The 12544-nt window shown below is 39.4% G+C and overlaps 1 protein-coding gene across 1 annotated transcript; it reads right to left on the bottom strand.

Moving 5' to 3' along the window:
• Positions 1 to 3750: 3750 nt before the first annotated feature.
• On the bottom strand, positions 3751 to 6990 carry LOC121308050. The gene is made up of 2 exons (XM_041240358.1): positions 6851 to 6990; positions 3751 to 4627 (listed from the first exon to the last, which is right to left on the bottom strand). The coding sequence occupies exons 1-2, from the start codon at positions 6927 to 6929 to the stop codon at positions 3972 to 3974; spliced, it is 735 nt and encodes a 244-aa protein (XP_041096292.1). The 5' UTR covers positions 6930 to 6990; the 3' UTR covers positions 3751 to 3971.
• Positions 6991 to 12544: the final 5554 nt, after the last annotated feature.

Below are 12544 nucleotides of genomic sequence, written 5' to 3'. Positions count from 1 at the left end.
ATCTGTAAGAACACGTATGTGCCACTGTACTATAATTGGGGTTGGTGTCCGACGTGTTCTACAGCATCACTATGTGACTTTGTAAAGCTGCAATAATACTTTTTAACCACAAGGGGGAGATCTACCACTACTGTATCTACGACCTATTGATGACGTAACACCTCAGCTTGTAGTACACAAACAAAACAAAGCAAAAGCCTTAGAATGAATGTTTATTAACAAAATGCAACAAATATTGCTTTGACAGATCACATTGATTGAGTACCATAACAAGGCATTTACACTTTTCCATAATCTGTAGTTAGTGTTACACAGAAAAATACTTGTTCATTTATTATATGATAATACACTTTTTAAAATACTTTTATTATTTTTTATTTACTTTTTATTAACACACCCCAAGACCCGGTCCAGGAAATGACTTGTGATATATACACTTGTGTAATCTCATGGATAGATTGCTATAGTGTTTGGGACAGGTGGAAGTGCTGTACCTGGCCCCTGGGAGGTGGTGTGTCAGCCAAGTGTTTCAGCTCTGGCACCTTTTTTATAGCTTCCCCACATTGTCTCTCTAGATGAAGACATTTCTAAGTCAACATAAACTCATAGATCTTTTTCATAGATTCCTTCTTCAATTTCACAATCTCCCATATGGCATTTATAATTGACATTTTGTATTGCCTGCGTGCAGTACCTTACACTTTTCTATATTAAATGTCATTTGCCATGTGCCCAGTTCTGAATGCTGTCTAGATAATTTCTACATGTTAACCACTCCCTAATCCATGTGCATGCATTTCCTTGAATCCCTACTGTGTTCAATTTGAGAATTGATCTTTTATGCAGGACTTTGTTAAAAGCTTTCTGGAAATCTAAATAAACCATGTCATATGCTTTGCAATTATCCATTATCGATGTTGCATCCTCAAAAAATCAAGCAGGTTAGTTAGACATGATCTCCCCTTCCTAAAACCATGCTGACTGTCTCCCAGGATACTGTTACCATATAGGTAATTTTCCATTTTGGATCTTATTATATTTTCCATAAGTTTACATATAATAGAAGTCAGGCTTATTGGTCTGTAGTTACCTGGTTCGGTTTTGTCTCCCTTTTTGTGGATGGGTATTACGTTTGCAATTCTCCTTTCTGTTGGTACAACCCCTGTCTCAAGAGACTGTTGCATGATCTTGGTTAGCGGTTTGTAAATAAATTCTTTCATTTCTTTGAGTACTATTGGAAGGATCTCATCCAGCCCAGGGGATTTGTTTATTTTAAGGCTCCTAGTCCCTTTAACACTTCTGACTCTGTTATACTAAAGTTATTTAAAACTGGATAGGAACAGGTCGACATGTGGGGCATGTTGTCCGTATCCTCCTTTGTAAAAACTTGGAAAAGTAATCATTTAATATATTTGCTATTTTTTCTCTTCGTCTATGATTTTGCCACTTGCATCTCTTAGACATTTGACCTCCTCCTTGAATGTTCTCTTGCTGTTATAATATTGGAAAAACTTTTTGGAATTGGTTTTAGCCCCTTAGCAATGTTCATTTCTATCTCTCTCTTAGCCTTTCTAACTTCCTTTTTGACTTGTGTTTGCAGTTTCAAGTACTCTTTCTGTGTACTTTGTTCTTGGTCCCTTTTAAACGTTCTGTAAAGTGCCTTTTTTCTCTGGATATTTTTTTTTTAATTGATCTATTAAACCTTTTTGGCCATTTTGTTTTAGATTTTGATTGGTCTACTTTAGGGATGTATTTGTTTTGCGTCTCTAGTACTACATTTTTGAAGAACAGCCATCCTTGTGGTGTAACCATGTTGTGGTGTAACCTGATCTATTTTGGTTATTCTGTCATTGTTACTTGAAAAGACAAAATCAAGACATGCCCACCCCCCCAAGTAGTTGGTGCCTTGACAAATTGCATTAGGAAGCATTTATTTGTAATTTCTACTATTTCAATTGTGTCTGTCATGCTCTCCATTGGGTTTTACCGTTTTATATGGGGGAAGTTGAAATCCCCCCTTAGTATGGCTTCTTCTTTGCTACATGCATTTCTAATGTCATTGTATAACAGATTATTTTGCTCAGTATCTGAAACTGGCGGTCTATAGCATGCCCCTATTATTATGCCCTTTTAATTTTTGTCCATTATTCTGTCCCATATTGATTTTGTGTTGTTTTTTTCTTCCAGATTTAACACCTGTATAAAAGGGAGTGGTTGGGAGTGTTAGTTGGTGAGTATTTGTGAGAGTGACAGGACCTGTGTGAGAGAGTGAGTGGTTTATTGGTGTGTATTTTGTGTTTAGAATGTGTTGTTAATAGGGTTTGGTGTTTGTTCTTTTTATTTGGCCATCATGCTCTTTTGTTTTGTTTGGTAATTATTATTAATTTAAAGTATTTCATTTGCTCCCCACCTTTGGCTACCCTGCCACAGCAATGTACTGCATGATCTGAAACATTGTTATATAATGTATGGAATGGACTTAGACAATGTACTGCATGATCTGAAACATTGTTATATAATGTATGGAATGGACTTAGACAATGTACTGCATGATCTGAAACATTGTTATATAATGTATGGAATGGACTTAGACAATGTACTGCATGATCTGAAACATTGTTATATAATGTATGGAATGGAATTAGGCAATGTACTGTATGATCTGAAACATTGTTATATAATGTATGGAATGGAATTAGGCAATGTACTGCATGATCTGAAACATTGTTATATAATGTATGGAATGGACTTAGACAATGTACTGCATGATCTGAAACATTGTTATATAATGTATGGAATGGAATTAGGCAATGTACTGTATGATCTGAAACATTGTTATATAATGTATGGAATGGAATTAGGCAATGTACTGTATGATCTGAAACATTGTTATATAATGTATGGAATGGAATTAGGCAATGTACTGCATGATCTGAAACATTGTTATATAATGTATGGAATGGACTTAGACAATGTACTGCATGATCTGAAACATTGTTATATAATGTATGGAATGGACTTAGACAATGTACTGCATGATCTGAAACATTGTTATATAATATGTGTCTGGACTTCATAAGCTGCCTTCTGACTTGTTACACTAAACCAGCTCAGCTCCCTTGGATATTTTCTCTCATGTTAGTCTGCTAGTCACACAAACTAGTTTAAAATATCATAGAAAAAAATGTGTTTTAGTACATACAGTATGCAGTGGCAACAAAGATGACCTAACACAGTACAAGCAGGGAATAGGTAACTGTTTCAGGATGACCTGGCACAGTACAAGCAGTGAATAGGTAACTGTTTCAGGGTGACCTGGCACAGTACAAGCAGTGAATAGGTAACTGTTTCAGGATGACCTGACACAGTACAAGCAGGGAATAGGTAACTGTTTCAGGATGACATACTTCCTCCTGCAAGGACCTGTCACACTAAAGCTAGCTGAATATATAGTAAGAAACTTAAAGCAGCTCACACTGACAAAAGAAAGTTTGTCATCTGACTGGGATTTATGCAAATAGAGCAGGTGAGGAGGAAATGACAGCAATACAAATATGCTTCTGTTGTGTTAGGGAGGTACAGGTTGTGTAAGGCCAGTCGTTTAATTGTTTAGTATTGTAAAGTAAGGGGTATTGTAATGTGCAACACCATTCTCTATACAGGTCTCAAATATGCAGTATTAAAAGAGACACATTACACACACAGAGGTCACACACATGTTGATTTTAATAACACTACAACCAAACAGCTCCGTGATATATTTCCAGTTCTCTTAAGCACAGTTTTAAGCGCTTTGGTAATATCATTTGATGTAATAGTTTTCAACAATTAAGTAGCTCTTGGGTATAGTATCAGTAGCTCTAAATGTGTTACTTTATTTAAGGGCATTGGTGCCTCGATGGTGAAGAGGAGACATCCGCCCAGCTTTAAAAAGCACATGTGAGTGAGTGTACAGAGTAAAGGGCACTTGATTAGCGTGTAGCATACAACCCAAGTCTCCGGGCAGCCTCCGATTTCTTGGGGCATTTCTTCTGAGGGAAAGGGTAGCAGAGCAACTTGGTGCTGCTTGGTGGCTTATAAGCGACTAGACTCTGCTGTCCAGTCTGTATCGCAGGAGTCAAGGACTTTCTTGGCCTGTGGGCCAGTGAATCACCCAAGCAGCAGTTACTGGTGCGGTCAGGCACATCCGATTGGCTGTCTGCCGCTGAAGTATCTAATGCTTGCTCCTCCAGCAGCTGCTGGCATGACGGGGAGATATCCTTTGTTAGTGAGGGGTCAGCTGTGGGGCTGGCTGAAGTATCTAATGCTTGCTCCTCCAGCAGCTGCTGGCATGATGGGGAGATATCCTTTGTTAGTGAGGGGTCGGCTGTGGGGCTGGGCCACTCTCCTGAGTCCATTGTCTTTGAGTTCTCTTCAGCTGTTCCAGTGTTTCGGTGCTCTGTTTGAGTGCTGTGGTAGATTCCCAGGTGGGTGTGCCAGGGGGATTCATAGTCCTGGAGGTTGCCAGGGAAATTAAACTGAATCTCTTTGAAGGGAATCTCCACCTCAGAGGCTTTTGCTTTTCTCACGTTCTGGTTTATTGAGACAATATTGACCAGGGGCTTGCCACTCATGTCTTCATTGTTAGCTGTGCAGGAATAATAATAATAATAATAATAATAACAACAACAACAACAAAACAAGTTATTGGACAAAAAATGTTGGGTTTCCTAAAAACTCTTTTAGATCCATTGCTAATAATAAAAGGGGGTGCAGATTCAAAGGAGGTTAAATACATTTACCAGAACCCTAGACACAGTGGGATACTTTTACACAACATATAAGAGCAAGATCTTAATAGGTTGGGAAAAAACACCTAGAGGAATAATGTTGCGGTTATGAGCAGTGGTATTAGAGTGCCATATTGCTAAAAAGAAACAAAACAAGTATTTTGGAAGAAGTAAATGTGAACTTTCGGCTTGAAGTTGTCAGGTTTTATTTTTAATCAGGTGATGTCCTTTTAAACAAATCAAGCTGAATCTGTTTCATAATTAGACTAAAAAAAAAAGCTGTGAATTACAAAAAAACATCTTTGCCTTTTCCTTCCTATCTTGCCTGAGCCTGACTATGGTCCCCTTAATTTTATTTCAAACACAGCTGACACATTTCGTGAATTGTTCATCCCCGATCCCACTTTTAACTTGCATTTGGTTTTTGCACTCGCCTAATTGAACGCTGTGCTTTTGTTATTTTCCATACAGTTTAACAGGGATGTCTGGACAGATTGTTTTTAAGCATGAAAATGAATACCTGCGGAGTGTACAATGACAGCAAGTCCTTCAGATGACGCCTGTTCTGAGTATTGAGGCAAACACATCAGAAAGCATTTTGTGATATTGGAGGATACACAACAAATGTAGTTCGGTATAAAGCATCCACACTTCTGACAAACCGCTCTACCTGCAATGTAATTTAGAACCGGACTCAAGACTTCCCCCTGGGATGCTCTTGGGTCTCCAGTACAGTCAGCGCTGCGTAGTGTGGACCATAACCGCATTTAGCACTTTCATATAGAGCGCCATTTGAGCCATAACTGTCTAGCCATTAATTTGTCAATTTGTTTGTCAATTCATGAATTGGTCCATTTGTCCAGCAATTCATCCATTAATCTGTCAATTGATACAGTAATTCATAAACTTATTTGTTAATTAATTTAATAATTAATTTGTCAATTCATTAATACAAAAGGCTGTACGGGCTTTAGTGTAAAGCGTTTGAATGAATTGACAAATTGACAAATATTATTAGATGAATTAACAAATACGTTTATGAATTACTGTATGAACTGACACATTTATGGACGAATTGCTGGACAAATGGACCAATTTATGAATTAACAAACAAATTGACAAATGCATTGCCAAATTAATGGCTGGATAGTTTTGGCACAAATGGTGCTCAATACTTTTAAGCCGGTTTAAAGGCAATTCATACAGTTAAAGGCGTAGTGTGGGCAGGGTATTACTGCACTGTATTTAGTCCCCTAAGGCAGGGTTTCCCCAGTCACAGTCCTGGGGACCTACTGCGGCTGCTGGGTTTCATTCCAACGGAGTTCTCAAACCCTGAATTGAACTGTTAATTTGCTTATAGACCCATTTACTTGTTTTCAGTTGCAGATTTCAAGTTAGCTATAACATGTTATAACTTGAACTCGGCAACTTTTAAAAGCTGAAAACAATTATATGTGATCAGTTCAAAAGGGTCTAGTTAAATAATTGAGCTCAGTTGGAATGAAAACGAGCAGACAGGGCGGGTCCTCTGGACCAGGATTGGGAAACCCTGCCCTAAGCAATCACCAGCAGCTCTTATCATACAAGTCATCATGACTTTGTTTTATAAAGGAACCTGTCACACGCAATCACCAGCAGCTCTTACCATACTAGAAGACATCATGACTTTGTTTTATAAAGGAACCTGTCCTACACTGCCATACTGAGAAACTTTGGTGACGGTTAATTCAGGGGTTTCTGTATTGTTGTATGCTCCAATGCATTCAATATCACTATCGCTGTGTTGTGAACAAGTTAACGAGGACTGCAATTAGTTTGCCACATGCAGTAACAACAATACTAAATACCCCCTACGAACAATCGGTGGCGTTATTTTATGACAAATTCTGCTTTATTTAGTTTAAATGCGATGTGCACTCAACCTCCTCAAATAAATGCAGAGCCAACGTCTATTGAGTTAAAACATGAACAGACATACAATCTTGAATAAAAAAAGTATAAACAAGCAAATCGTTTTCCTCCACTTTGCGCCCTGAATGAACGCGTTGAAAGCGGCTTGGATATACGGTCAATTCGCTTACCTGTTTTGAACCAAACGACGTGCGTTTTGAGTTTCTTTCTGATGCAGTGGTATTGTTCCTTCAGGAGGGTAACGTCCATCTCAGTTGCATGCTTATCGCTGTGTGTCGCCTCTTTATTCGAAGCATGACTCACTCCTATTATTGCGTTGTCAAATTCACCTGCCTTCACCGTCTGTGCCAGTGAAGGCGCCAGACTTATACAGCAGCGAGATAACATCTCACTCGTTTCTTTGCATTTCACACGTAATATTCGTTTTATGACAGTGTGTCAACCACCTGTTGCATATGGAAACGCCGTCTGACTGTGACACTGAAACGGTCACCTGAACTTAGACTAATTAATTATGATTTGGAGCAACACTGATGTGCAAAGGATAAAGTATTGGTTGCTTGCTCCTCTGTGTTAATCAGTGAAAGCGCGCCTGAATAAAAAAGCATGGTACAATACACATGCAAACTTGCAGTGCCTTGTTTAAACAAACAGGTGCGGTGGTGCGATTCAGAAAGCTTATTTATGACACTAGCAAATAGATGGCTTAGAGGCAGGTGGCTTTGTACAGCAGGTGAAGGTGAGAACCAATATACTTTCCATGCAATGTCAAATGGAGAATGGATTATATAAGTCATTGGTGTATATATATCACATATAACGCGGGGACCGTGGCGTGGTCATCTCTAGCGCCTCCCACTGGTAACATACTACCTCATTATTATTGAGCCGCCTAAGATACCGGTCCCCCTAAAACCGATCATTGCTAAGCAATCTCTATGCTATGTGACAGTAAAAACTACCTACAGTATTACACAGAACATTGCATCTTAAAACTGCAGTGACCCGCCTCTCCAGTTCAGTTTTCAATAAGCTAGTCTGACCTGTACGAATGTTGATTACATTCTCCACTAGTTGAATGTTCTGTGTTAATAAAACTTCCACTTACACTCCTTACTCTGAGTACGTTTCACTTCCTAGGTCATTTCATCTTCAGGGTCAAAGCATGTCACTGGCTGCAAAGCATGTCCACAATTAGGGGGGGCAAGCAGCCGGTGGGAAAGAACACACTTTGTTGGTAAGCCAATGCATCTGCTTGCTGTCTTGAGACATTGCTATGCCAGATAGCAGCCTGAGAAGGGACAGTTAAAAAGTCCAGTACTGTACAATGACCTCATAAACCACAAGTGGAACCAGCCCCTTCTGCAGTGCACATGATATGTTTTAACTTTCCATTGCATGTCATGAATCTCTAATACTAACCCTAATCTAAACAGAACATGTACCCAGATATCCAGGTTGCAGCTTCACAAGCACAGGGGTGCAGTACTGTCTTTAGACACAGTGTTTGCACAGGCTTACATTCTGTAACCTTTACATTCAGTTGTTTACTGCTCACCTTTTCATGGATCGCTTGATTTCCCACAGGAAAAAGCAGCTTTTATTGCATATTCAGTATCAATGCACAGCAGTTTCATATACAAAGCTTCTTTTCATTTCACTCCTCCATCAGTTGTTTTGGCCAGCGCCCCAGTGTAAATGTGTGTTGGCATTGCATTAGAGTGTTTAGCAAAGGGGAGTCACCTTTCCCAGGCAACATTGTTCATTTACTTTCCTGCTACATTGTCCAAGTCAGACTACCCACACCTGGTTTACTGAGTCATGAACACAGTAACAATTCCCATTTGCCTCAGTTGCACCTGGAACAAATCTAAAACAGTTAGCAAGCAATTAGCCTAGTAATGTTAGCCTAGCAAGCAGCTTAACTGTAAAGGGTTCTAAACAGTAGCAGCATGATCAACGACCAACACCTCGATAGTGCGGAAAAGTCTAAACACAGCTAGAATTAAAACAGCTTCCCTATTACTCCAACTAGCCACAGCTGGGTTACTGAGGTAACTAATACATGGAGTTTGTGAACAGTGACACAGCAGACATTTGCACTGAAGTTTGGTTTGCACCACTGAAGTACCAAAAGGACATCCAAATTGAATTGTAACCGGATGATGACAGGATGGGGTGGACCTGAAACAGAAGCAGGGGGCAAGGCCCTGGTCTGTGGACCTTGAAAATAGTAGTTGTTGTGTGTGGCTTGGTCTGTTTTATGCTTGATTTACATACATTATTTTATTTATTATTTTAATACAGTCTGTGCAGACCTGTCTCCAACCAGGTCTGCAAATATAGTATATAGATACAGTGGTCTGGTTGGTCAGTCTGTTGTCAGTTCCAGTCCTCTGTGTGTGTTTAATAAAAAGAGCATTGATTTATTTTACACGCTGTTTACTCTTAATTTCTTAAAAACGGGCATGACTATATATATATATATATATATATATATATATATATATATATATATATATATATATCTATGTTAGTGTTTTGAGCAAGGCCTCCCAACACTGGTCCCTGTGTCTTCTGGTTTTCATTCCAACAGCTCTCACGTTTACTTAATTAAACCTTTTAATTGTTCTCAGCAAGTTAGTTATAACGTTGTATAAGTAACCTGAAATCTGCAACTGTTTTGGAGCTGAGAACAATTAAAAAGGTCTAATTGAGTAAACGATCAGTTCAATGAAGGGTCTAGTTAATTAATTGAGCGTTCCATTGAAATGCAAACCAACACTGGGTCCTCAGGACCAACTGGTAACAACTGGCTTAGAGTACACACCCATTCCTTCCTCCAGTTCTTCTCTCTCTCTCTCTCTCTCTCTCTCTCTCTCTCTCTCTCTCTCTCTCTCTCTCTCTCTCTCTCTCTCTCTCTCTCTCTCTCTCTCTCTCTCTCTCTCTCTCTCTCTCTCTCTCTCTCTCTCTCTCTCTCTCTCTCTCGACCGTTTAGTTCGAACACAATTTTGGACCTCACCCACTTTGCCGATACGTTCTCCTCCAGAACCGTCCCCTGAGAGTATACTGTACTCCATATTTTTTATATACGGCTCTGTGTAACAAACAAAATAAAATCCAGACATTTTGGTCAGCGGCTCCTTTAATTTTTTTCTTTGGTTTCCGCTGACACAGGGGTAGTGACTGACATCCATGTACCCAAGCCTGTACAGTACATTCAAACTGAAATGGCTTTACTGTCTGATCGCTTCCACCTGGGATTTGATTTCAGCACCCACAGGCATACCGGAGCAGGCTGAGTGTTTACAGACGCGGGAGGAGTGAGTCGCTGCGTTTGCTCATGTGATCTACTACAATGGGTCATGTGGCGAGTTTGCACCAGGGACTTATGAAAGTTTATAACTTGGTTTTCTTTAAAAATCATAATAATAATTAAAAAAAAATACAAAACAAAATTAGTTCGCAGACGAGAGAGAGAGCGAGCGGAAACAGAGCAAATTTTTGTTTCGTTCCTAGTTAATATATATATATATATATATAATAGACTATATATATATATATATATATATATATATATATATATATATATATAATAATGCTATAGATAAATTTATCCGATATCTATTTAATCAAAAAAAAAAAAAAAAAAACAGAAGTGCTGAATGTGTTATGTAAAAAGCGTGCAGTTTTTACTTGTATGTGGAGTGGGAGCTGTCGCCGCGTCTCTATTACTGGCCTCTGCACTTCGTACCGCAGCAGAACACTGGCTAGTCTTCTTCCTTGAAACGCACTTTGAACTTAATCAGTTAGCTTTAAAACGGAGCAGGAATGGCTACAATTTCATATTTCAGATGTGTTTTTTTTAACTGGCAGTGTTAATCTATAGATCTTAAATGCGCAGCATTAGTAACGTCCTGCTGCAAATACTCAGTTTGCAGCAGTTCACAGTGACACAGAGCATCATGTTTTTAGGAGGGATCACCTCAACTGAAACTACAGGGAATACATACCAACTGGACTTTCAACAAGGCTTGTTTGTGCAAAGGCTAAAATGTAACATAGTCGTTGGACACTACTTGACAATAAAATAAATATTAAAAAATGAAACCATAATCTGAAAAACGCCTATAAAACATTAAGAACATAAGAACATAAGAAAGTTTACAAACGAGAGGAGGCCATTCGGCCCATCTTGCTCGTTTGGTTGTTAGTAGCTTATTGATCCCAAAATCTCATCAAGCAGCTTCTTGAAGGATCCCAGGGTGTCAGCTTCAACAACATTACTGGGGAGTTGATTCCAGACCCTCACAATTCTCTGTGTAAAAAAGTGTCTCCTATTTTCTGTTCTGAATGCCCCTTTTTCTAAACTCCATTTGTGACGCCTGGTCCTTGTTTCTTTTTTCAGGCTGAAAAAGTCCCTTGGGTCAACACTGTCAATACCTTTTAGAATTTTGAATGCTTGAATTAGGTCGCCACGTAGTCTTCTTTGTTCAAGACTGAACAGATTCAATTCTTTTAGCCTGTCTGCATATGACATGCCTTTTAATCCCAGAATAATTCTGGTCGCTCTTCTTTGCACTCTTTCTAGAGCAGCAATATCTTTTTTATAGCGAGGTGACCAGAACTGCACACAATATTCAAGATGAGGTCTTACAAGTGCATTGTACAGTTTTAACATTACTTCCCTTGATTTAAATTCAACACTTTTCACAATGTATCCGAGCATCTTGTTAGCCTTTTTTATAGCTTCCCCACATTGCCTAGATGAAGACATTTCTGAGTCAACAAAAACTCCAAGGTCTTTTTCATAGATTCCTTCTCCAATTTCAATATCTCCCATATGATATTTATAATGTACATTAAACACCACCACCAACTGCTATGTTTTTCTGTATGATATCAGGCTAGAATCAAGACTCCCACTGCAGTGCAGTTTGATCCGTTCCTGGTTTTACTATGAGTTAATGAAGCTGGTAGTAAAACCTGGAACTGGTGACAGTGCTGTGCAGCAGGAGTCTTATTGCCATCCCTGCAGTTGTACTAGTTCATGGCGCACTGTATACTTTACCGTGAGAATTTAACATTGTAAGCAATGGACAGATTTCCGTTGTTACTGGTTTTGAAATCATTTTCCCTAGCTGAAAGTGGTTGCTGTTGATGACAACCTGACCGCTGTTCATCAGAATGCAGTGCAGTTTGACACAGAGCTTCCTGAATACAGGTAAGCACAGTCAATACACGACTTCTTCTTACTCGCTGGCTGACACATGTTTTGGGTGAAACTGCTATGCAATAGGAGTCCATCCCTCACACCAAGATGTTATACAGTATTTGTAATGTGACTGTTTTTCAGTGTGGCCAACAGAGAGGGGTTTGTGATGGAAATAACGCACACATGAGCCTCTTGTATTGGGTGCAACACACTGTGTATTTTTCAAACACACACACACACACACTATTTACTCATATAAAACCGTTCTTTCTTTGTTAATCCCAGTCAGGCCGCGCTGCTCCTGAGTGGTTGTGGGTCTGCTCTCTCCTTCTCTCCTGTCTCCAGTAATCCTTCTCTGGAATCTACAGGCTTGGTTTCAGGAAACACAAGGCAGGCTGTTGGCACAATGCACGTTCCACTGTACGTTCCACCGTCCACCGTGACTTCGACTCCTCCCAGGGGATCTCCCCACAGTTCCCCTTTTGTATCCCTGGCCACGCCTCCATCGATCCATCACAGTCAGCAGTCAGTTGTGCTTGTGACCTAATCCGTATTTGATATTAGTGTAACCCGAAACACCTGTGCTTCTGACCTTTCCAAGATGGCCTTCACAACCGGACTCTGTGCTTATATCATGCTCCATCTTGGT

Source organism: Polyodon spathula, chromosome 3 (assembly GCF_017654505.1).
Source record: "Polyodon spathula isolate WHYD16114869_AA chromosome 3, ASM1765450v1, whole genome shotgun sequence".
NCBI classification, from domain to species: Eukaryota; Metazoa; Chordata; class Actinopteri; order Acipenseriformes; family Polyodontidae; genus Polyodon; species Polyodon spathula.
This window is presented reverse-complemented; position numbering and strand designations above follow the sequence as displayed.

Excerpts from the sequence above, each read along its gene's own strand:
- LOC121308050 (XM_041240358.1), bottom strand. The coding sequence starts at position 6,929 with ATGGACGTTACCCTCCTGAAGGAACAATACCACTGCATCAGAAAGAAA. Across the intron at positions 4,628-6,850 it reads CGTCGTTTGGTTCAAAACAG|CTAACAATGAAGACATGAGT; the intron begins GTAAGCGAATTG and ends ATTCCTGCACAG.